General features: G+C 42.5%; 1 protein-coding gene across 5 annotated transcripts in view; it reads right to left on the reverse strand.

Annotated features, from left to right (window-relative positions):
* LOC145239170 (uncharacterized) overlaps window positions 1-25,647 on the reverse strand; it is a 53,898-nt gene that overhangs the window by 18,860 nt on the left and 9,391 nt on the right. For 2 of the 5 annotated variants that reach the window (XM_080102456.1, XM_080102455.1), the window contains exons 3-18: window positions 24,495-24,763; window positions 23,962-24,097; window positions 8,444-9,341; window positions 7,448-8,325; window positions 7,006-7,096; window positions 6,411-6,535; window positions 5,729-5,881; window positions 4,995-5,093; window positions 4,345-4,545; window positions 3,981-4,103; window positions 3,764-3,910; window positions 3,301-3,377; window positions 3,046-3,149; window positions 2,595-2,668; window positions 2,367-2,528; window positions 1,381-1,908 (exon numbers count right to left, since the gene is read on the reverse strand). In XM_080102456.1, the coding sequence (XP_079958582.1) occupies window positions 1,381-1,908; window positions 2,367-2,528; window positions 2,595-2,668; window positions 3,046-3,149; window positions 3,301-3,377; window positions 3,764-3,910; window positions 3,981-4,103; window positions 4,345-4,545; window positions 4,995-5,093; window positions 5,729-5,881; window positions 6,411-6,535; window positions 7,006-7,096; window positions 7,448-8,325; window positions 8,444-9,341; window positions 23,962-24,097; window positions 24,495-24,763 (4,065 nt within the window). Of the gene's footprint in view, window positions 1-1,380; window positions 1,909-2,366; window positions 2,529-2,594; window positions 2,669-3,045; window positions 3,150-3,300; window positions 3,378-3,763; window positions 3,911-3,980; window positions 4,104-4,344; window positions 4,546-4,994; window positions 5,094-5,728; window positions 5,882-6,410; window positions 6,536-7,005; window positions 7,097-7,447; window positions 8,326-8,443; window positions 9,342-9,529; window positions 9,613-23,961; window positions 24,098-24,494; window positions 24,764-25,647 lie in introns of those variants that run through there. The other 3 variants (XM_080102459.1, XM_080102458.1, XM_080102460.1) reach the window with 2 other exon arrangements.

Consider the following 25,647-nt stretch of genomic DNA (forward strand, 5'->3'; position numbering starts at 1 on the left):
GCTGCGGTTTAAACTTCCTTCCAATAAGTCTTTAAAGCATTTTTCCGAAGCAATTACCTAAGTATCTGCGTCATCAAATCCATGATCCAACCTGCACTTGGTCTTTATAAGGAAATAAGTCTTCGCTTAAGGAAAAGACTGCTGCAAGCACATTAAACCACAGGCTACACAAGACCACTAATCAAACTCTGCGAACAGTGGAGACAGATAGGAAACGTTTAACGAGCTGTAATCTCACACGTGTAATGCTTTCTGCCAGCAAACGCAATTAAACAGAAATGCCTGTCCCTTGAAAGCCACTAGAAGTGTATCGCAATGAAATGGCACGACCACTGGGCAAGCGTCCAATGCACTGGGTGCTCGATGAAAGGAAGCTGCGTCAATTATGTCATCGCACATCATGCAACAGGCACGTTGTGACGCATGTTGTTAAAGCGCGAGTGTCGGTTGTTGAGGACCCCAGTATTGTTGCGGTGACGTGATGTGCTAAACGGACCGCTGTCACGGATTCACAATAAACGAAGGCGGATTTCACGAACCCGCCTAGACTCCAACCCAATTATGGTGACTACTGGAAGGTCAGTGTACGCTCAAGCCTTCGCAGGTCCATGTATGTTGAAAACGTACAAAAGTACATGGAAACGGCAACTCTTGGAAAATGCTTAAAAGTGGCAAATATCGTGCACTATGGTTAAGTTTCACAGCCGATGTATATACATTTACCGCTTATACGGAAAAAACTGATAAAGTGTGTTACAAACGTAATGGATAAACGGAGAGTGGGTGGATAAAAGTTACACTTACTGGTGCTAATTAGTAATTGCTACGTATACAAACCACAGACTATTGTATCCGGCAGTGACGCGTAAATTGAAATAAATTAATACTCACGCAATTAACCTTCAAAATATAAAAAGTTGTCATTCGTTTAGAAATTGAATATCAGGTCACGAGGTTGAATAATAGAAATATGTCTACGTGAATCATTAAACTACGTAAATGGCGAAAACATATGCGCTAATTTGTGAGGTAAATGACACGTTTCATTTTTGATTAAACAGGTCATTAATATCGGATTGCTCACGCACTTTACATACAAACTGATCTATAACGCACCACTTTAACCAAACACCAACCGGCACTGCTTTAAGCTATTTCAAACACAATCAAGTAACGTGTATTTCAAACCGGCACTCAATTTTAAAGCAGTATGTTTTTTTGAGCAGTTTTGAAAGACTATTTTAAAGTTGTTTCTTATGGTATAAAACAACCACAAAAAAAATAAGGTTATCCCTGATGCTCTTTAGCTGGCGAACATACAAAGTTGAAATTTGTACCTTTTAAATGCGCCAAAAATACATCTACACAACAAAAACTTACCGTGATTGTGTTTCACTTTTGTCTGGAACTTCTGGTGGCGGTGGTGGTGGTGGAAGTGGCAAATCAGACTGACGTTCCAAGTATTTCTTCACAATTTGTTCCTTGGCACCTTTCGCAGGTTCAGCTTTAGGCGGAGGCGCCATCGGTTTTGCTGTGGACATCATTTTCTTAAACGACGTCGTTCGCTGGACCTTTTTGACGATTTCAGCTACTTTATCATCAAGAACGTGCTTTGGAGGTTCTTGGGGTAGTGGCTTGACGTCAGACGCCTTCTTTGTATCTTCTGTGGCCATAACCGTGATAGGGCTGGTAATTTGCAGTTCGACTTTGCTCACGTGTTTCTTTTCGTCTCCTGACTCCCCATCGCCCTCTCGCGGCGATCGTGGTTTAGGTTTCTTGCGGCGTTTGTCGACGCGGTACGTGTCGGTGTTAAAGGCGTGACGGGATTTGGTGGTCGCTTTTGGCCCAGGAACTGACACAGGAGTTTCATTCGGCGGCTCTGTTTTGTTTTCAAGCGGTGACAAAGTGCTGAAATTCAACAAAGAAGATAAGTTTTATTTTTTATGGTTGAAAATAGAACGTATCGTTGGCAAGTACATAAGCATGTACAGTAACCTTCGGTTAAACAGGATTCGGTGAATCCGCTCTTTCGCCTAATTCGGACAAAACTTGAAGTACAAAAATTTGCAATATGGCAAGGCTTTTAACTAGTCGACATCGGGTAATCCAGGGCTTAGCCTCATTAGGTCAAATTGATTAGCCTAAACGGGTCAGGATTAACCCAGGTTTACTGCACATGTAGATCAGTTGGAAAAAATCTCCAAAGTATTAGACGTGAAAAATCGTTTAATAGGACCAGGGAGAGAAAAAACTCAATAAATCTGACCACGAAAGTTTATTGTTTTATTTTAACTGTTAATTTAAATGCAATTTCAAGTGCGAGTAACAATACAAAGGAGAACAAAAATTAACAAACAAGAACTTACAGAACAATTTCGTCAGGTGGAGATGGCGACGATGAACGCTGAAACGGTGATCCTGGTTGTTCGTTGATCTCATCCAGTACCTGGAACTTACCGATAGACGTAGTGGAAACGGATGAGAGGGAGGAAAGGTTACTGATGGTGGTGGCTGACGACGCGCTGCTACTGTAACCGTCAAAAGGAACACGGTTAAACTAATATCGCATGTCAGATAAAAGTTGTTAAACCAACCTGTTAGAATTTCTCTGCCTTGTCCGTACCCTTCGAGGCGGCGCGTGGATACTGTCGTCATGGTGATGTGACGTCTAAAGACAAATTGGAACGTTTAAACATAAACAAACATTTTAAGCCCAAATATATGCTGTTGCTGCCAGCGTATATTTCAACTTTGTAGAACTCTTCCGGCAATTGTATAAAAACAGACGTGATGCTTTCAGTGTGCTACAGGCACCTGCTCAAAGATTAGATCATTCGTTGCGTTGTGACGTGCTCGCGTTTAATTCCTTTTTCCTTTGTTTATCGTGCACTGTACTACGCGCAGTATTATTTACCCTAAAGACCACCTGTAAAGATAAAGGCCGCCTGTAAAGGACGTCGAAAGCTCGCTGCAAAAATAAAATTGCCATAAGAGTTTTATAAAGTTGATTTTGAGCCCATCTTTTGTAGTGGTAATAATACTTACAATGTTAGCTGGTGGATCGATATTCGGACTTGACTTGGAACGATCTCTTTTCATCCGGGTTCCTTCCACCGAGTCGTCAAGGCTATGCGAAGGTGACTGAACTTCTGCAAGTAAACAGTAAATAAACGCTCATACATAATAATATATATATGCTCGTGTAACGACCTGAAGAAGCTACAACTACTTTCACATTTTGGGCGATTACACTTTACAAGCTATAAATTTCAAGGAAAAGTCAATATACAGAACACTAACCTATTCCTTCGTCGACGAGGTTGCCCAATGACGGTGATCTGACTTTCAGTTGATCCTCCGATATCATGGTGCCCGACCTGCAAAGGAATAACATATAGTCTCGTAAGGTCTTGTTTTTGGGTAAATGTTGGGACTACAGGGTAAAACACAGCAGTCTACCCTCAAAAATGGCATATTCTACAAGATGTCAAAATTTCATTCCATTAGGACGTTGTTTAAAAAAATCCACCCTATCTGAGGGGCTAGGGGGTAAATATTGGGGCTATCGAGTCAAACGAGGCAAATGGCGCATCCATATGATTACATCCATCATCTGTAAAATTTTCATCAAAATCCATTAACGTGTATGGACAAATGTCAAGGGAAAGACAAAAAAAAACTAAGTGAAATCAAGATGTATCCCCTTCAGAAAGGGGACCCATAAAGATGTTGTGGCTAACACATTTGTGGAATCGAAACTTACTTGGACATTTTCTGAAACTTTGCTTTGATTTCGCTGTAATTCCTCAGTTTACGAACACTAGTAGCATGTTCAGGTTTCATATGAGATGTCGGAGTGCCCCGGGGCTCGTCGTGTGGTTTGCCCTCGGTTCGCAAATCACCAGAGGAACTACAGAAACGAAACAAATTTGAGAATTTTAAATGTTCTTTTTTTGAATGCATTTGCACTTGTAACTTACCCTGTTTTGGTGACCCGGCCCTCTAGGGCTTTCGCTTCCCTTCTACGTTTTTCGGTCTCGTCGCTGTGTGACGTGTGGATGCTAGTGGATGACGTGTATTGAGCCTTGCCCAAAGACGGACTACTGCACAATTTTACAAGTACAATTAAACAAGGTCAAGAATTAAGAGGGCAGTAGCTGGCAAAACCAGTTTGAAACTCTAATATTCAAGTGACAAACCACCCAAAACTGAATTTCCAAATTGAAACGTTTCGTTCTTTCAAAAATCGAATCAAAGTTTCCAATTCCGGTTTAAACCGATTTGGATCATGGTAGTAAGCAGCATTTTTCAACTGCATTAGGTCGTATGAAAGTCATGACTTACCTTTCGCTTGCGTTCCTGTTGTTTTTGTTCGAAATATAATCGATGACAAGTTTTCTCGTATCAACCTTAGAGCCACTTTTCGGAGTCTCAATGTCCGGTTTCACATCGATTGAAATTCGTCTGTTCCTCTGTTCCGGGGTCACTGGGAAAAATGGCTGCTTCCGGGTTGGAGAGAAATGGTCCGAGTCATCCGATGTAAAGCTGGAAAAAAGCGTTGCAATGTTGCGTGTTAATTTTTTGCTGATAATTAAAATATGAAATTGATGGATTTGTTTTTTGCAAATTATACTTCCTTGATTGGTGAAAGATTTTGAATATTTGAAATATCAAATTTATTTGGAGTTAACAATTAGGATACATCAAATTAAGAAAAATAATCTCCAAAATATTAAATCATATTGATGTTTAAGTAATTGCACCATTTTTTCATGATAAACATTGTCTATTTGTGATTGTTTATGGCAAAATGAAGAATATACATAAACATGAAAAATAGAAGGTATAGAAGATTGGGAGTTATTTCACCGAATGCACACTGTTTCAAAATCGAAGGAAGCTAAAAGGCGAACTCCAAAAATTCGACAGCAAAAACAAAAATTCAGAAAATACAGAGAAACAGTCAGGCGACGGAAAAGTATAAGCATGCATACCTGGGAATTATATTTCGTGGAAGGGACTCCGACTTTCGCCCGTAATTCGGCGGGGGATTATAAGTCGGCGCAACGTGGGTGCGTTGAACCGGAGCATGCCTGATGACGAGAAACAAAAGCATGCAGAAAACCAAGGGAATTACCGAACATGAGAATCGATGTTCAGTTGAAAAATCATGCGATATGTATGTGATAGGCAGTGGGGTATGAATTAGGTGTTTTTTATGACAGGGGTCGGCAACCTTTTTTGCACTGCGGACCGTTTTTGAAACTAAAATTTTATCGCGGACTGGTCTTCAAAAAACTACAAATATTCAGCAATAAAAACGCTTAAATTAGTTTATCATTCACGGAATACATGGGCAAAATGTTTTATAGCATTACACCTGAAAAATTATACGGCCCAGTAACGAACTCCTCGCGGACCGGCGGTTGCCGACCACTGTTTTACAACATATTATATGAATTCTTATTTCAATTCGTAGAAATTAGGTTTACCGTTTATTCAACGCACATCAGGCCGCGATTTAAATTATTAACGTTTTGTATTTTTTGTTTGAGTGATCAAGTTAGGTGAAGGCTCTACCAACATGCTATTTCCCCATTATTGGAGCTTTATTAAAGTTTAGGTTGACTCCCGACACTCATATTAACCAGTTCAAACTTCATGCCAGACGTTTCAATGCAAAAACACACGAAGAGATTAAAATGTACGTTCCATGCTCGATGCTAACCTGCTTGAACGTCGCCTGGTAACACCAGCGGAATTTGGTCTTCGTCGATCAGGCTCTCTAGGTGTCGCTAAAGAATCACTCGAGGATTTGTGGCTCGAACGACCAGAGATTGGCTCGCTGCTTTCGTCGATTTCGTTGCCATGGGAACGAGACCTAATACAGAATTAGTTTTACCACCGATAGTCAAATGTTAAGATGGAATAAAAGTGGACCATAGGTATTACACTAATTCTGAACCCTTATACGCAGGGTTGTAATTTGTTGATTGTTGAAATAATGACAAAATAGGGACTTAAGTAAAAACAAGAGCATTTCTTAGAAATAGAGCATTTCTTAGAATAATTTGTCGACATTGCACTTCAAAATAAGGACAACTCTTATAAATAAGGACAGGATATCAACCCTTCTTATACGCCCCACAAGCAACTAATCAGTTTTAAACATCATTCATAAGCAAATTAATGTTAGCAATATTTATTCCCAATTAGCTATCGTATTTGATAAGCGACCAGTCCAGATTTCTTTAAGACTTTCTACAAGAAGTTTACAGTGTTTAATTCAGAGATTAAACTGGCACCAGTTGACAATATGATCAGTACTCAGTTAGCAGATATTTGTTGGAAATTCTAGACATGGTTCTTAACCCAATCTCACAGGAATATAGATATACACAATACTGTACCTGTTGTGAAGGATACACGGCTGCGCAGTGGATTGATTTAAGTTAAACAAGTTCCTCTTCTGATCGAAGCTCTTCAGAGAAGGCGATGCGAGGTCGTTTCGCTTGAATGAAGTCATCCGCAGCACCTTGAAAACATACAAAATTCTTCAGCTGCTTGCAAGCCAACACTTCAACATCCTGTTGTCGGTCAAATGTTTTGCTGATGTTGCACTCAGGAGAAAGGCACTATTCTCACAGCTGTTCCCAATTTTTTTGTTTCGGTACAGTTTTACTACCAGCTTCTAAGTAATTTCCGTTGAGTCCTTAAGATACATTGGACCAGTGTTTCTCATACTTATGTATCCAGAGCACACCAAAAAGAACCAAACTTTGGGTCACACCATTCATTCGAATATCAAAAACTAGAAGGGTGGCTTTTCTTTATATTTCCATTTTAAAAATTTTTACATCCTAAATACCGATTTACTTTACACACTTTTTGACCTACTATCCGAAACTATTTGAGGTATTTGAAAACCAATCGTTTTATATGGTCAAAAAAAATCTACCCACAAAATGTGTTAATCACTACTTTACAATACGCAATGTCCTTTACCCCTTCTTGCATTCCCCTGATGTCCTGGCTATACATGAACGTTTCATCATCGCTCGCTTCGTCCAAGTCAACTTCGTTGTAACTCCAATTCCTGAAACATAACAATATGTCAGTTTTTAAATATGACAACTTGAGGTGTTTGTACAAATTATTAGGAAAACATCATTTCATGTTTCTAGTGCATAAGCGGTCTGGGCGTTTTAGAATCAGTTCGCCGTTTAGTCATGAGTTTGTGGGCTTCAAGAGCACTTTTGAACCCTTGTCATTTTTGACAAACCACTAATGCGCAATAAACGTTTTAACCTGTAACAACATAGGGCTCACTACACGTTACATCATGGTTTGGGCACGTTAAGTATGCAGCACAGTGCAAGCACGCTACAAATAAAACAAACAATAAACCCTTAACAGAAAAATTTCAATGGTATAAAAACGGACCTACCTTTGACTTTTACGGGTTGGTTTCTTGTCGGAAACCTCTGATGGCGAAGTAGTTTTAGCAGGTGACTTTTGCGCACTCGCAGCTGGCCATAACATTTCGTAGTTAGCAGCGGGTTGAAGAACAGCTTGGGAGGAAGCCTGAGATTTCTGCAAAGAACGCAGAATAGAAGGCTGATTGTCAGTGCTGTCGTATTCCCCAGACTTGGGCCGCGGTGTCCTTGTCTTTGGCTGAACACTGTTAGTTGGAGTCTTCTCGGCGTCTGATGGCTTGAATACGGTAAGCTTTGGCGGCCCTGGCGGGGGATCATGAGTGCTCCAGGCCTCAATAGCATTTGCCATGATGTCGGATGACTTGCTTCTCCTGTGCACTTGCGGAGTTTTCCATACAGCGCCATACTTTCCGCGCCCCCGACTAGTATCCGAGTGGTCGCTCTCCACCGATTCGCCAGATCCACCTCTGGAGTGTTCCGACACAGCGGAGGTGGGATCAGAATAGGATGCGGTTTTCTGATGCTCGGATATCTTGCGTGAAACGTAGTCGGAGCCCGAAGGCGGAGGACCGTAGTGCGAGAAAGAGTCTTTAACGTGCTCGTAGCGAGGTGGAGTGCTAGAGAGGGTGGTGGATTGTGGCGGTGATTTGGATGACATTTTATCGGCTGGCTTCTCCTGGTCGAAAGCTTTGACTTGTTTGGAGTTTCCCACTGATGTAATTCCAAACAGTCGGCCCTGGGTCTTAGGCTGCCTGTCGATGTTCCTTTCTGCTGATTTAGGCGGGGAAGTAGGCTCGCTTGTCTCGGTTCTGTAACTCGACGCCTGGTGTTGAGGCGAGTATGCTGTCACGTGACGATCAGGTGACGAGGAATAGCGCTTTCGGTCGTCCTGCAGGGAATAAGAAAAGTAAATTAAGACTCAAAACAAAACATAAAGTAGTTCAAAATATCGGGCTTTCATGCAAACCAAAACTATAGATATAGATTCAACAGAAAACTAAACTCACCGGCGAACTGGCGCTATGTGGCCTAACATGGTAATTTTTAACCGCTTGAATACTGGAACTATCCCGTTGAGGGGGATCTGGAACTTTAGGGTCTGAACGCCGACCGTCGAAATTCGTCTTCACGATCTTGGCGTCGGCGATCTTGTACTTGGCAGAATCGCGGTTATTGGTATTTTCCTCGCTCCCGTAAGCCCCGGCTCGCCACGACCTTGCTATGTTGGCGTTTTTGTCCATTGCAATCGGTGGCGGGGAAAATGAGGATCGTCGGCTGTTAGGCCCACTCTGTATATACGAGGGACTTCTGCTGGCATCCCTGGCAGAATAACGATCCGCGTCGTCTGATGGCGTCCTCCGGACTCTGCTGATCTTCTCCAGGTCTTCCCTGGATCCGCGGCTGTACTGATGATGCGCGTCAGCGGGAACAGCGGTGTCGTGCGAGAGCTTCTCAAACATGTTTTTTGCCTCCTTTACAATACCGGCATGTGGCTTTGACGGCGACGAGTGCTTATGGCGATTATTGCTGTTCAAAATAATCTGCGGGTAGTTGGCGTTGTCGATAAGGTTATCCAAGCTACCTCGCGAGCTGGACATAGTCCCTGAACTCCTTGAGCTTGACACACTCAGGCGGTTACTGCGGTGCGAGCCACCAGATATGAGGGAGTCCTTTGAGCCGTTGACATCGCCTCTGTATACAGATTTTAGATCGCCCGACTCGCCCCAGCCTTTGGATCGGCGTCTTTGCGACAGTGGTTGGTTCTGTTGGCGACGTTGGGCCGAAGGACTGTTGTGGTATGCGGTGGGCGATCTCATACTTCTTGCAGTTTCCACTTCGAGGTCAGAATGCTTAGATGCGTGCCATGAACGCGGTCGCTCGATGGGGACTCCTCGATCGCGGGCTCTGCAAGATTGAAAGCCGGTTAACAATAGTAAAAATGACTTATATATATATATCCCTTCACTTGAAACTGGCTGATCATTGGTTCTACTGTAGTTCAATAGTGATAGGTTATGTAGAACCGTACCCCAAAGACAACACATAAGTAATCACCAATATAGCGTTTGATTTAAAGCACAGTGTAAACCAACCTTGAAGTAAAAAGTAAAGATGGTGCCTTTTAAAAATTGCCAGGGTAGTTGCCTATATGTTATAAACAGATTTTCACAGTAAAACCTGAAAGGGATTAAGCAAGAATTAGGAACGGAAATGAATTTGCCTGCCTTAACAAATACATAAAACTTATATTGCAAGTGTAATAAAACACGAGGGGCAAGGAGCAGTTCTCGCTGAACGAAAATCAAACAACATTGAAATTCGCAGCAGGATGTCAAATGAGAAAGATGGCAGCGCTGAACGACACATCAGACGAGAAGACAAACAACATTCAATGACATGAAAAACGAGGCACCGGCTGTTGTAGGCAAACATGCCAGCGATCTTGTACAGTTGACAACGATCGCTACATACGAGAGTCAAAAAGACCGGGAAAGCCTACAGCAAAAGGTTGGCGTTCAATACAGCACTAAGCGGATCGCCGAGTCAAAGAAAGCATGCACAATTCAGTAAAACACACTTTACTGCCAAACGGCCACGATTTTAATCCAACCCATCTGTCGTCAAGGCAAAACCTTCGGTGGTTTCCTCGCCCACTGTCAGAACCGTAAAGTTGTGGTTCTATACAGGAAACCCATCTGAAAGTCAATGTACCTTACGGGCGAAGCGATTTTACGGGCACATTAAGAAAAGTTGGGTGAAGCTGCAGGTCGTTAAATCTCAACGCGGCTATTAGTCACTTGCCAAGTTTGTTGGCTTAATCCAACGGTGGCTGAGCCTTTCCCACACCGTCGTGGGAAAGAGAAACTATTCCGAAATTGGCTTATGAATATTCCCACAATAAAACAACTGAGTCATCTCGTAACCCCACAGGGAACAGGTACCTGTTATTTTAATAATGCTGTACTTTGTACCAGTTCGTTTACTTAATGATCAAACGCGAAGCGAAACTTCTGTTTGGCCCTTTCCAACACAGGCCAAAAGAACACTAGCTTAAACCGTATTTCGGCCAACGAAGTGCCGTACTTTGATCCAAAATGTAAACATACACAACAACCTATCTGGCACCTTTCTATCTAAACAACAATGAGTATATTTCTATGCCACCTAATCACAACAACTTGAAAAATATGTTTGTGCACATATCAGCACCTTGGCATGACTAGACTTTCCGCTTTCTCGTGTCTGATGCGGTTTTGGTCAGTTTGCGCAACCCACAATCACAAACTTCCACGACTGCGCAACAAGACCGTAAGAAAACAATCCATGCTGTAACCCAACAACTGCTTTGGACGTGATCAGCTCGGGTTTCATTTCAACAAAACACTGCGCGTGTCAACTTTCCCACTGTCTTACACAGCTCAACTGCTGTCCACCCTACCTGTGTACAAAACTGATGTATTTTTAGCAGTGTATACTGAAACCTAAAATCAGTTCCCTGTCAGACATATACGTCTGTGCTGAAGTTACTTTATATTGAGTTTCTGCTTTCTCTAAAGGAAGATAGGAGGTACTGTACGCGAATGTTCTTGGCACAGAATGCCCGCCTCGTCTTTGGCTGACCGACGCCCGTTTATGGTGGTGTAATTACAAAAGACGATGGCCCATTTCAATCTCCTATTTTGCAATCTACATTGTCTATTGCCCGAGGCTTTCTACAGTAAAACAAGCTTTCCTTCCTACGGCAGCCAGTGTTGTCAGTCCAACCAAGCCAAACAAATACATAAAACCACATTAAACGAGGCGCATCGCTTTCAATTGAAGATACTATCGTGACTCACAAACTAACCACACTCATCATTCAATGTTTAGATTCAAACCTGTTTTCTCACATGACAAGTTCCGTCAGGGCTACCAACACCACATGACGTAATACCGTAGTTTGAACATAGCGTGTTACGTGTTCCACTGCAGGCTAGAAACCAGGTTAAACTCCCAATAGCCCCTACGAAGCAATCGTGCCACAGTCAAATATTAACCAGGACGGCAAAAACAACGTCTTACGTCATTGGAACGCGGCAGAATCGACCCGATTTACTCTTCACGCCACATGTGTTGATAAGCGAGCTCCCGCAAATCGATGGATGTGGATTTGAAGGCAAATTTACAACCATTAGTTTAATATACATATACGCTCAACAGCACGTCTAAACGTTGCCCCATTACCTATTTTAGGACGGGATATGGGTTAGGCCCTATAAATATGTATCAAACGGACTTTGAAACAGCACATAAAGGTCAAATACATATGGCCCGTTAAACCAAATAGGTAAAGCTTTCCCCAGAGAACAAAGCACCTCGCACACTCGTAACTTTGTTTACTGCTGCCTACGGATCATTTCCAAAGCCAAGCAAGTGCGAAAACGATATCCAATTTTTCGAATCTCGTTGGCCTTTTACTTAAACGTGCTCCATCACTTGCTAGACGCAAACCTGATCTCATGCCATTGATGAAAATGATAAGGGCTTTTCCGCTTAAAGAAACCTGCACGAACTTAACTGATACTACATTCTGTAATCGGCCCTGCACCTGCCACCGACCTTGGGCCAAATTCGTGTCCTCGGGAGTTGTCTTTGTGGCGATAAAAGTGCTAACAAAGACTTCTCGGAGCGTTAACATCCTGACATGAAATTCACAGACGGTAAACACACACATTTTCTGTCTGTCTCGTGTCCCTGAGCCAGCGTTCACCGCCGTTGGTTTGAATGTACTGACTCATCAGGGCGATTGGCACGGACTGGCGAGCTCACTTCGCCGCATAATGAAAGATGGATTGAGGTTGATTGAAAGCCTCGGCTCACACTTCGCCACACGAGCAATGAACAAACGCAACATTAACAACAATTCTATGACTCACAAAATACACAAAGGGTATTGCCCCAAAAACTTCTGCAAATACACGTTTCTGAGCTTTCCAATCCACTTATATCAGTTCTGAAGTTTTGTATTCCTTATGCCGCAGCGACTCAAAAGCGCGAGTCTAGCAGCCTGGCCGGAATAATAGACAGATAAGAGCTGGCCTTGCCGTTTCGCTAAACACAATCGGAGCCGAAGATAAGGAGCGTACATGTCGCCATGAGCCCGTTCAATCAAGACCAAGGGCTGTTTTTCTAAGTTGTCCAGGCCGCTCAAAAGTTTGTCGAATAACATTTTTACAATAAAACAAGCCTCTGCGCTAGTATCTAATCTTGCCGACCGCCCGGTAATTGCTGTCCACCGCGACGCCCGTCACACACAAGTGATTTTGCAGTCGGCGCTTTCACGCGTGGCAAAGCAGTCCGATTGTTTACGTTTCATCTCAGTCCGAAGCGGCACGAGAGAAAGTGTTTGCACCGCGGTCTTGTGCGCAAACTATGAATCGTTTTGCTAATTGAGCGAATCGGATCAAAGACCGATTTCGTATCCGGCTTTCAAACCTAGCCCGCGGTTGCTGCACGCGCACACAATAGGGAATCAGAAAATGTCGTGGAGCCGTAGAGAAAACACGCACAGTAATTTGTTTTCAAAGCTACCGCAAAAAAACATTTGTGATACTCATCATTTGATTCTGAACACGAACTTTAACTATTGCTTGTCGTTGGATTATGACCAATTAGGAAGTATAGATTGACTCACCTCATTAAACCAATGTAGTCAAAAAACACTGTGCACTTTTATAGCTGACAAACACAAGATTATATCCAAACTTAACGAGTCAATTTTAACGCATTACTGTTTCATATACACAGTGGCCGAGGTAAAAAAAAAGTATTTACTACATTTTGTTTTGCATTGGGTCCCAGAAGTTTTTTAAGACAAGACTGTTACCGAAGACAGAAACGCATGGGTCCCAATCATACATGCAAAGTTTGTTAAAAATGCATCTTATGACACAACCCAGCAAAATATTCGATTTTTTTAATCCATCCTTACACACATGGCCTAACAATGAATGTTACGTGTTTACTCAATGATGTTATCAGAAAGGGATCCAAATATAGCACGGCAGAGATTTCAAAAAAAAAAAAACTTGGCCTCGATGGTCTCGGCCGTTGTATAAAACCCAAAAAGGTCATAAAAACACGAGAAAATCATTGAGGCATAAGGTTGTGTGAGCGTGGTATTGTGTGCGACAACAGTGATATGAATGGCAGTGGTCGTGGGATCAAGGTAACATTGCACCACTCCTGAGACGAGCAGCACTCCAGGAATGTTGTTATCTTTCCAGCACACAACACATACAGACGCCGTCGCCCTCTTTTACAATCCCCACCATTAATTTTGTTATCGTGCTTGGCATTTCTTTAAAAGGATGGTTGGTAATTTGAGTAAGATTCCCACATGATTTGACGTAGGGTATTGTAAATTTTGGTATTTGAGGTTCGTTAAGAATGATAACATTGTTACAACACAATACACAATATCTCAAAGTGAGTAGCGTTGAAAATGCATAGAGCCAGATACTACATTCAAAAGCATGCAGATGCGACTGCATTCTTACATTGCAGATTCGAAACAAGTTTTACTCAAAATACAAATAGTATTGATTCTGCATTATTTTGTCACACAAAAATGACACAGCGTATGTGAATACATATCGTTACAATTTTGGTTTACCAATTACCAAGTATTGTGGTTTGTACAGTTGTTACATTCTACCACGTCCTGCACAAACTCTTTTCGTTTCGATTATAACAGCGATCAAGCCCTATACATATCATGCGTAGGCAGTGTCCATTATGTTTCGGACAAAAACACACTGGGCATATCCGCTGCTTTGTAGTTGCAGTACTCCGGTTACAAGCGAGTGTAAACAAAAGCGAAATCGCGTGCACACTGGACGCACACTCTCAGCAGCAGAAATAGCAACCGCCCCTTGTTCAACGACGGGTGGCCACTCTTAGAAATTAGAAACAGCAACTTACAAAAGCCACAAGTAGGAAAATTTTGTGAGTCACCCCAAAGGGGGATGGAGACACTTGATGGAGTGAATCTTCTCATTCAATGGGACGCATTTAGCCTGGACTAGGTACTTGTGTTCGTGCTTGGGGCAGTTCTCAATACTTTGCACTACCTGATATTAACTGACTGGTTCTTATTTAGCGGTTTCAGGTTACTTTACTGAAGCACAATGGAATGGCGGAACTAATTTTGGCATTGTCTGCATTGTGAAACTAAATCAGGTTATCTTTAATTGAAAATCAACAGATAGCAACAGAAAGACCTGGTTGGCAAAACCAATTCCACTTGGTCGATACTCACTAATATCGCTTTAAAACGTCGTATTCTAAAACTTGTGTTCAGGATTTTACAAGACAAGACTCAATAGCTTAAAAAAGCACTCATGCTGACCAACACTATACTGTATATGGCGTATTGTGTAGTTTCTAAACTATCTGTCCACAAATCTGGTACATGTCCTCAACTGACGTGTACATTGCTGTTAAAAACCAGTAAACTGCACGTCCACACCTCAGGAAACTGAACAGTTTTCTACCGCGTTTAAGAATGCTGCTCCTTTATGAAAAGTGTTGAAATTGAAAACCGCCGTATACAATCAAACAAAACAGACCAACTTCGATTTGGCATTGAAAGTTGACTGCGCGGAACCACATTCAACAAAACTCGCACTATTAAAACACCTTTCTGTGCTCCTAGTGCATGGCCAATATTCAATCTAACTTTACGTCCTTACAGACTTACCAACGCAAAACACACGGCGGGGAACAAAACCAACTGCTCGTAAAGAAGCGGAAAGGTTTGCCGCTAAGACCACATCGGCGGCGACAGACCACGCCGGGGGATAAGGGCTAAAATTAAAAGACTGACGCTGCGGGTGATTTATCCTCGGGCGAAGAGCCAGGCAAAAATGATGAAGCGGTGTTTTTACCGGCGAAAGGGGAAATGCTTAAGGTTCGATGTCAGCCGATTTCACACACAGAAAAAATGTTAGTCCTGTAGGCGAACGATTAAGCACACGGGGCTAGGATAAATGCGATACGTTTGCACCAGTTTGTGGAGTCTTAAACGGGCACACGTGCGTATTGCGATCTTATTACGTTCACAGTAACCTCATGGCCGATGTCAAACAAGCCCCAGGCCCAGGTCACCTATTCATCGTTTGGACACGTCATTCTGTGTGTTGAACCAAAATAGAGCCAGACGCGATCTACATTTAAATTGAACCACCCGTGACGCAACTATCCTAGGAACAGGTCACGTACGAGTATAAACAAGAAATGCCAGATACTGATACAATATTGCTACAGTTTAAGCGTTTAAAGTACAGTATATGCGTCTTTTGCACACAGCCCTTACGCCCTTGCTTTTACCTCGAATGACAAGTTCATCACTTTTTTAAGACGGAACGTTTCAATACAAAACGTCTAAAAATGGCAAAAAACGTCTGAAAATGACACTTCAAATTGGCTGATGCATCAAACTGTCCTAACGGCGAATTGCCTTTTAATGATAAAATTGACAACTTTCTGGTAACGTTGGAGAGATGTTAAGATGTAGTGAAAACATATTGTTTGTTTACGCGCACATTCCCGGCATAGCGACAGGCAGGCCTAGGTTCGATTTTAGGCGATTCGCGAGTCGCAAACCAAAGGCTCAAGTGGCCAGGGCGGGCTTGGGAAACGATTTAGAAGCAAACACTCGCCAATTGACAAACGAAAATAAATCGGCAATCGTGCAGAGACGAAGTGCAACCCGCCCTTTGGCGCGACAACCATCGGAACGCATACTAAAGCTATGTTGGAGAGCAGGGTCTCAATACATCAAAGATTACAGACTCGACGGTATTTTGTAATATCAAAGCAATACGCCGATTTTTGTGGTGTGATGTAATAAGCGAAGCGAGGCCAGTGGTTACGCTGGCGGCAAAGATAAGAGGATAAGAAAAAGTTTTTGCTATGCTTATGCGAATACAACAGTTGTATTTTTGGATTTTTGAAACTAAGTATTTCACTCAAAAAGATATGCAGTCAAGGATCAGTCAATTTGCAACCTCTGATCAATGCATTTTGCTTTGCAAAATAGCACCTACAATAACAACACAAACATGCACACAAAATATGCACACTTACAGCTGATCTGAACAGATCTGGCATAACTAGTGAAACCTTTGTCTTAACAGCGTTCTACGATACAAAAATCTCACTCAACACTACACTAGCTTTGACTTCGCTAACAGCAAAATTGCCACAGGAAAGTTGCGCCAGACGAAGTGTCGTGTCGACAGCGGATCACCTGTCTGTCTATCTGGCGAGTGAGTCATGCTCGACAAGCTGCTGGTCATGTATCTGTTGCAAGACATGCAAAGCACACAGCCCTTACTACAGTTCCATTCTCCCAAATCTGCATTAAATCACAGCGCAATGATACCGCGAATATAAAGTTAATCCTTTCCAGGTATAAACGACGTAAGGCCTTACTGTAGGTTTTTTAAGTACAATACGTCGGGTCAATACAAAACACCGCAGAAACGTACACAAACAGTGAGCAAAGCCATGGCTGAATGCATATTGGAGGTGGCGTTGTCAAACAAGTCACCTTCTATTGACTCTTGTCGCGTTAAAGTAAGAGACCGTGTCACAACAAACCCCTATTTGCTATACACCATATCTATACAACATTTTTGGGTAATGATACGAATGTGATAAGCAACACACACGTGCCATGCGCTATGCCAATTTTTACATGCGACAATTTTGCGGCTACATACAGGTGCTGGAAGGCACAGGGCGGATATTTAGAGATATCTCGATCTTGTTACGGGGCATCAACCCGAGGGTAAATTTTTCGAATTCTATAAGTCGAAATGTAACTTTCGCATTTTTCCGGCTGCGATGTTGTCAATATGAACAACATGCAAACAACAAAACCATAAGAGAATACCACACACGATTAGGAAACAAACTTTTCTATAATAATTGATGATAAACGACCACAGCATACCAGAGAAAAACATGAGGTACACAGCAAGTACTAGGTACCTGAGACGCGATTATGGAATAATGAGGCAGACGCTTTTGACAAATGAAACCCAAACACACGGGGCATCTCTGTGTGGTCCCTGGCCTTTCCATGTCACACCTCAGTGCATCGTAGGGCCTGTGGTGGCGCTTGTCATGGCAGCAAACCAAATCAGCGCTTATCAGGACAATTTCGTTGCCCGAGACATTGCACCAGACTGTGTTGAAACAAGCTAATAGAGCGTTAACGTATACGATGGAAAACACCCAGTGCATGTGAAAGGCCAAACGACAGTCAGCGAGGTAATCCGTTTTGTTAGGCATTGGCGTGTTGATTTGGGCATTCCGAGGGCTATGACTAGTTTATTGTGGATTGAAGGTTTATAATAATTCACCAAGGTCAAGTTATGCATTATACAAACATGTTACGGGATTGGGGGTTTATTTTTACATCCTCTCGGACAACAATTCTGACTTGGAGAAAGGAATGATGTTGGAATAACAACATACACAGACTCAGTGCCGCCAAACACTAATTGTTGGTACTCAAAGTAAACCAGAATTTTTAACGAGCTCTGCACCAACTTTGACTTAAGCGCCCAGATCTTCAAAAATTCCATACTAAACCAATTTGTCTGCGTATTTCAACATGGCAACGACGCAGGTGACAAAGGCGATTTATTGTCAGCAACAAAATAAAAGATAAGCAAACACGACAGGAATTCGGTCGGGCGCTCTCAAAAGCACTCAATTATCGATTTTCCTGGCATTCCAACCTCCGATGGGAACTCGGCGACAAGAGGGGCATGTTTATTCGCTACTACGTGCGCGGAAACCAGGAACAAAACGCGGTGGGCAACAAAATGACAAGTGCCACCGTATGTCGCTTCAACTTCAGGTCACGTGACTGGCGGGCTTTTTGAGTCACGCAAAATCATCAACACTCGAACTTGTCCGGGCATTTTAGAATAACTATCAGTACTGGCTTTACATATTGACTAATTGATATGCAACGTGTTAAGATGAACATAAATTCATAACTACAGGATCAGCTCCAAAGCGTTCATGCAGACCAGCGATCAAGGCACACCCATAACAAGGCATATACGCCAGGCCTATTGAAAGCGTCACCGAAACAGTCGGTTCCAATTCCCATTCCAGCCTATGCCTTTCCATGTGCTTGGAAATCGGCTGATTCGGTATGACGCCTTTAACAGGCCTATGCGCGAAATGCAACGTTTCTATATCTAATACTCCACTGTAGAAAGAGCTTGATTCATTCCAAAACGCATCTCTGGTATGTAAAATAGCTTAATGTCAGTGTTATAGCTGCGTATTACAAATATATGTCAGCCTTATCCCACTATTTGCTGCCACTCCACGTACCACTGACATTCTCAGCGGATTAGCACTGGGGCAAGTTCAATGCCGATGTATCATCTTCACTGAAGCTCTAAACCTCGACTAGCGAAGGTTTTTGTGACCGATCAGTGTTTTACGCAGCAAAGGCGGATTTCTGAGGGGAACTATTTCGTACTTTTCTCTCTTTGCTCCCACGCCTGCTGGCTTAAAAACACTTGGAATTCGACTGAAATTTGACACTGCGGTCGGCATCAGACGAGAACTGAAAAACCGCGTTGTAGATTGCGAATGAAAGTAGAGCATTGTAGCAAAAACTCAAGTATTCACAAGCAACGGCGTTTTACCGTACATAATGTCAAATATTAACCTTATTGCGAACAAAAGACTTACAGGGAACACTTCAAGGTAGTATATTAACCGATTTTTATAGATGCTTTGATGCAAATGCAAAATTTCCAACGTATTGTAATGTTGATTGTTTGCTCATTTCTGGCTCTTCGACGTAGAAATAATGACATAACAGTAAACACAGCGTCGGTCCATTCGTCTTCTGTTTATTGAGTAAATTTCGTTATCAGCAACATGAGTACCGTGGACAGGTGATGGACGCAATAATATCGGTAATTGGAATCGGAAAGTTACCACAGAACACAAATAAATAACTATTCCTGTCGGTTGATGATTTACTCAAGTCAAAAGACCAACAATTCGGGTCACTGGGACAATTCATCCACTGTGATAATTAAAATAAGAACAAAACACAATAAACAATATTTGCCTGGGCGTCATGAGCGCACTGAACGATTACATGTTTTGCGGGTTTTGATTTGTGAATTACCAACCAGTTAACCCAAGTCGAAGTTTCCCAAAAATGGGGAAAGGTAGAATGCGATTCAGGTTGGCAAAAACAAGCACACTGCCTTGACTGATTGCGAGCAACGAACCCAGTTGCCACTTGTCGGTGCCGTAATCCTCTAGTTAACCAGCCACCAAAGCGCAAGCCAACTTTGTAGGTAAGGAATCTGAGCGCTTGCAACCGACGCTACAACGTCACCTGAACGTTTTGTCGAGTCCTGATCAACAGATTTCGCTATACAAGTTCACCGGACCCTGGCGAAGGCCATCTCACTTTACTGCCTTGTATCGTTGAGTTGACACTGAAAAATCTATACAGCCTGAACACAGCTCTTCGGGCATTGAAAACCACGCATGCGTGTATTTGCTCGCACTAATTCAGCAGTAAAAGGTTTGCACGCGACGTCCACCGCGGGGTTCCGGAGCTCGCCTGTGTGCTTAGCTGTCTAAATTACCACCATAAAAGGCCCCTCTTGCGAGTGGGACCTTTTGACGGAGATTTCGCGTGCGTTTCACCCGGTTATATTAACCACAAAAATCATGGGTTGAAGAAATGGGCCCAACCCACAAAATGATGGTCGTAGTTTAGAAAAGCATTTTCAGTTTCTTGGTTATCAGCGGAACAACAATAAACGCCAAGATCGTTCTACAATCTGCAGGTATCATACATTACAATATTTCATTTTTCTGAACAAAACTAAACAGAAGGAAGACGAGCTTTCAAATACTGTCATTGCTGTACATGTTTACCACCCAGAAAGACATTGTTTGAAATTTAAAGTAATAAAACTGTACAAAATGATACGACTGTAAAATATTCCAAACACGTCAGCAGTCTCGCCGCAAATCTGCAATGTAGAGAATTCTCTACGAAATTTCCAAGTCGGCAATATTGCGGATTAGTTTAAAAAACCGGCACTCGATCTCAATTGCCAGTATCGGGCGTCACAATATTGAGCTTACATGAAACGTAATACCTAAGAATGGCGATCACAGGTCGTACCACGCATTCCATATGTTTGATACAGTTTTAGATACATACCTTGCCATGGAAAGATGCCGGTTTAAGGTGGAACGGGCTCTCCTTACTCGCGCGGTATCGCGAAAGCTGCACGAGTGATCCAAAGTCATTCTGGCCCCCGTCGAGCGATATATAATCCTATCTGAATCCAGTTTTCAAACTTCGTTTTGACTTTTTAGATTGTGCTTAGTCAACGGTTATTAATTTATTTGTCTGCTACTCCAGTTTGCGCAATATTCCAAGCAGAAACGCAAAATAACTTATTAGTCTTCATGCTTCACACCTGGCAGCATTGCTAACACAAGAGCAGTCTACTGAAATTGAAAACTAAATGAAGTCAAGTAGGCTGAAAAAAGTAACAGACGTATGATGAATGTATTCACAGTTAAAAACCGTTAAGTCACCTGGCATAGTATTGGACGTTTATTTAGGCTAATAACCCTGAACGCTATTGCATCTGAATATATTTTCCTCAGCATATTTGTTTGTTGTTTTTAGACCACTTTCCTATTCTGGCTTACGTTCTGTGTACTATTCATGAAATTCCTACTTCGCTGTGCCTAAATACGTTTTGAAATACATGACAAAGTTTAGTGGATGATGCATGATGTACAAGCTATTACTGAAGGGCGCGTGGACTGTTGGAAACAGATTAAACAACTCCTCGTACGATGTTTACCTTTCTCATTAAGCATGTACCTAACGCATCTCAAGCTCAGTGTCTATCTCAAGAACAGGCCGGATCCCTTTCGCCGTTCATGCGGCCTTCGCAAATTCTCAATGAAAATCCCATTCAGTGGGACCTCAAGTCCACCAGCTGCCAATTGGCCAGTGCTCTGAAGAGCGTCCACACACCTAACAACTAACTAAGCCTGTTACCAACATACGGGTAAACGTAAGGACCGCGCACACACACCCCCGTTCGCGAATTTGAAGTGAAGAGCGCGGACATTGTTTGGCGAAACAACAGCACGTCGAAATTTCGAGTGGCGCGCGATCAGGTCCCTGCTATTAGAACAAAACTCTTTGGCTAACTGGCCCCGGCACAGCTTGCGCGTTCAAAACCACGTCGTACGAAATAACAAAGGACCCCGCAAGCGCCGCGGTCGTGTCCTCACAAAGACTGAGGCGTGCAAATGAGGTTTTCTTCATGGAGCAGGTTGAAACGATGTGAAATCAGCGGCGGTGGGGACCGGGCCGCCGTGCTAATGAATAAAGCATGTAACCGTAGAATTAGTATACATGGGTCGAGCGCGCTTGGGTGTTGGGTGACGTTGGAAAAGCCAACAAACCAAGCAAACGCGAGTGGAAAGTTATTCGACACCCAATTACGTTTTGGCAGCGTTAACCTGAATAAGCCCGATGGCCACGCAAACCACCATTTAAATAACGGGGACAAACTGTTTTGCGGATTTGTGATTTTAGGTCGACCACGGATGGCCTAGGATCCAAACAATTGCTGATTTTGCAATATAAAAAGAACTAATCTCTTCCCGCTATAGCGAGTAACTGTGTATTCTCACTAATTGTGTTGCAGGTCATTTTCAGCGCGGCGAAGGAAAGCATTAACGTCTAGTTCCGCCTGTAATGAATAGCCCTTGAAATGCTCCCACATACTGGAGGGGGCTGGAAAAACCATGGCAAGCGAAAATTGACCGCAAAATGTTGGTTCGCTTTTAGGGCGAGTCGACTGCCGACCACACGACCATAAGCGTCTTTGTAGATTACAAACAACGGACTCCAGATGGAGTTGCGTTGGACGGTCGGTACTTGAAAGTCGGTTTGAGTAGATCTTGTACGTCAGTGTTAATCGATATTTTGTGCTACAAGTGTCTTCAGCATAGAGACCTTGTGTATAAATGTAGAGTAAAGTTAGCATTTGAATGGGCAACGGTTGTAAATCTTACATGGAAAGGACAAAGTCACCCTAGTCTAAGGACATCAAGCTCTTCATACACGTTACGGTTAAAAGTGTAAAAAAACACACACATTGCAGTCCTGATGTTCAAATAAAAAAAAACTCGAATCGGCAAATCTTTTTTCTCCATCTCTCTTCAAAGTTGATTTTTTATGATACAAATATGTACCAAAAATGATGACTTCACTTTTGCAAACAAAGCTGATTTAACACAAATAAGCAAACCATGATAAGGAATAAGCAAACCATGATAAGAAACTGAAACAAAATGCCGCTTTAACGTGGTATGAAATAATACACATTCCACTCATACTTTACAACCTGAACCTCAAATAACCTTTAGATTTGAAAACACACAGACATCAGTGCTCCAACCGACCATGGCGTGATCGTGTTTGGAATTTAAGGTGTGTTTTGCGACTGAGCACAAACTTGCTGCAATATTCAACACAAGCGAGAACATGTTGGTAAAGTGGATTTGAAAGATAAATGGTATGCATTACGATTGGATCCTTCAGAAAAACACCAAGCAGTTTGCAAAAAGCACAAGCAATTTTAGAAAACGAAATGTTTGTTCATTTTGTTCATGTAAAAGTATGTATAATGTTAAACTTACACCGAAGAAACAAATCGACAAACCTAACGGAATACACATTAGTGAAAGACTAGACAGTATAGAGAACATGTTTACTACACACAAATATCACCTGACCATGCACTACCATTCGTCCTCGGATTTGAAGAAAACTCGCGAAACGCCATGACCTCTAGACGACTTATAATGAACGGTAATTCGCCCGACCATAAGTCAATCAACACACCGGAAAGTGGATTGAAATCACAACAAACGGAATCTATTATGCGTCGATCACGGCCACACACACAGCCCAGAGGCCTAAAACCACATCCTTCAAAAGTCGGTGTGAGCAATTTAGGTTATGAAAGCTGCTTGCGGAGGAAATGCGAGGTCAAGACAGTGTTTGTTGAACTGACTGCAACGGGCGCGTTAAAAACGGCCGATACGCACGGTTAAGCACAAGCAACAGACCGTGAAATTGTAAGCCACTAATACCATTTGGCCCACAACGGCTGGGCATTGGTGAGATAATGTAAACGTGTCTGCTATGCAAGCTGTTTGATTGTGTAAGCAAATTCAAAAAAGCGCATTATGCAGAAAAATCAGGCCTGACTATATATGTTAATGGTGAAAAACTAACCTAGCTGGTCTACAAATAAAAAAGATATATTCCAGAGCCATCAGTAAAACACCACACAGTTTTATATGAGCTCAATGAGTCACTAAATCACTAGAACAGTTTCCGGACATGGGTTGTAAATCAGACAATGCTTACCTGTTTTTTCGTTCTCGAAGTTTCACGAAGGGTTGACTGGGAGGTTCAGCAATGTCTTTCATCGCCGCCTCAGATGACCTGCTCGACTGATAATCCGACGAAACACCGGAGTCTCGCATACCGGACGAAAAATCTCCTGGAACCAATACAATGCAATAAGCATAAGGCGTGCAAGCGAAACATACACTAGATCAGTGATTCTCAACCTGGGGCTGGTCTTTTCAGGTGGTACGCGACTAGGTTTTTGCAATACTTAATTCAAGTCCGACCTAGAATTACTGCGTAACTGACCCAACTCAGCATTTGTTTCTGTATAGAAACCGCGTCTTGGACGTTTTTTAAGAAAAAAAAGTCGTCAGGTGGTACGCGATAAGGTTGAGAACCACTACACTAGATGATTTTAACACAACATTGATAGGACTAAGTTTGGATAAAAGAGCAACCTGATGGTTCAATTTTACACATCTCGTTTACCAAGCACAAAAAAGCTATGCGTTCAGACATTATTCTGCAAACAGCACACAATCACCAACCTCGATCTCTTACGCCACCCAACGGCTGAGCAGAGCGATTCAATTCAGGTATTTCCTTTGTGGAGTCATCACCAAAAACGTCGTCCTCCCTACCACTGGGACGTTCGTATGGGTCGCCGCGCTCATAGTCATCGTAGAGGTCAGCGGGATGTTGCATCTGTTGACTTGCTTGGGGCAGTTGGGGCTGACTGGCAGTTTGGTAGTATTGCTGATTGGGGAATTGCCTCGTAGCTGAGTGATGGTATGACGGTTTGCTTGGATGGACACCCCTGTAATGAAGACGAAAGGTTTTAAGGTATTGAGCAGATTTGATTGCAAGTTTAACTTTGTATGCTGTGCGAGTTTATTTTCAAAATATAGAGAAGAAACACAAGTCCATTTGCTTCACTGCAAAACATTAAATACCTAGGGGAAAATAGCTTAGCCCCAAACTATTTACGCTGCACATATAACTCTCTTGACGTTTAATCTCCAAAGGGTAGCAAAAAATAAGCTAAGGTTAAAGTTAAACTGGTTTGTTTATAAAATTAGGCAATCAATTGAAATGAGAGTGGGAGCCATTGTTGAATTCAGGTTCATAAATCAGTTTCTCGATGTTACCGCAATAACGTCAATCGGCGAAATCGCATGTCCTCGAAATGTTTGCCAACACACAGCAATGTCGAAATATAATTTGCCCAACGAACAATAGACAAAGCAAGCGACCTAGGACTTGGACACACACAATGGTGACCGCAACAAAAGTACCTTGAAGAAATCACAGGGCGCGCTAAATAAATCATACATTCCCGATAGAATGTCATGTCGACCCTGTGCAGTAACACGCTAGCTCAGGCTAGTATGTGTCAACATTGTGGCAGATGGCGAAAGTCACGCGATCACGTTGGAATTTGCCTCCATCTTGGTCGAAAGTCTACACCTGCCTGACACGGCGATAACCTGTTATACCGTATTTATGCACTTGAGTGTTGGACACACATCCGCCTACTCTACAACCGCTGCGAGTTTGCGCAACTTACTAATTTTTTGAGTCGGATTATGGTAAAAAGTAAAACCAACTGATCTAGACATGAGGTCTGGTTATAACCCAGACCACTGGTTCCCAAACCGAGTGTCTCGGTCTAGCAAGAGCCACGAATCCATTTTAAGTTGA

Source organism: Phallusia mammillata, chromosome 7 (genome assembly GCF_965637545.1).
Source record: "Phallusia mammillata chromosome 7, kaPhaMamm4.hap1.1, whole genome shotgun sequence".
Lineage (NCBI taxonomy): Eukaryota > Metazoa > Chordata > Ascidiacea > Phlebobranchia > Ascidiidae > Phallusia > Phallusia mammillata.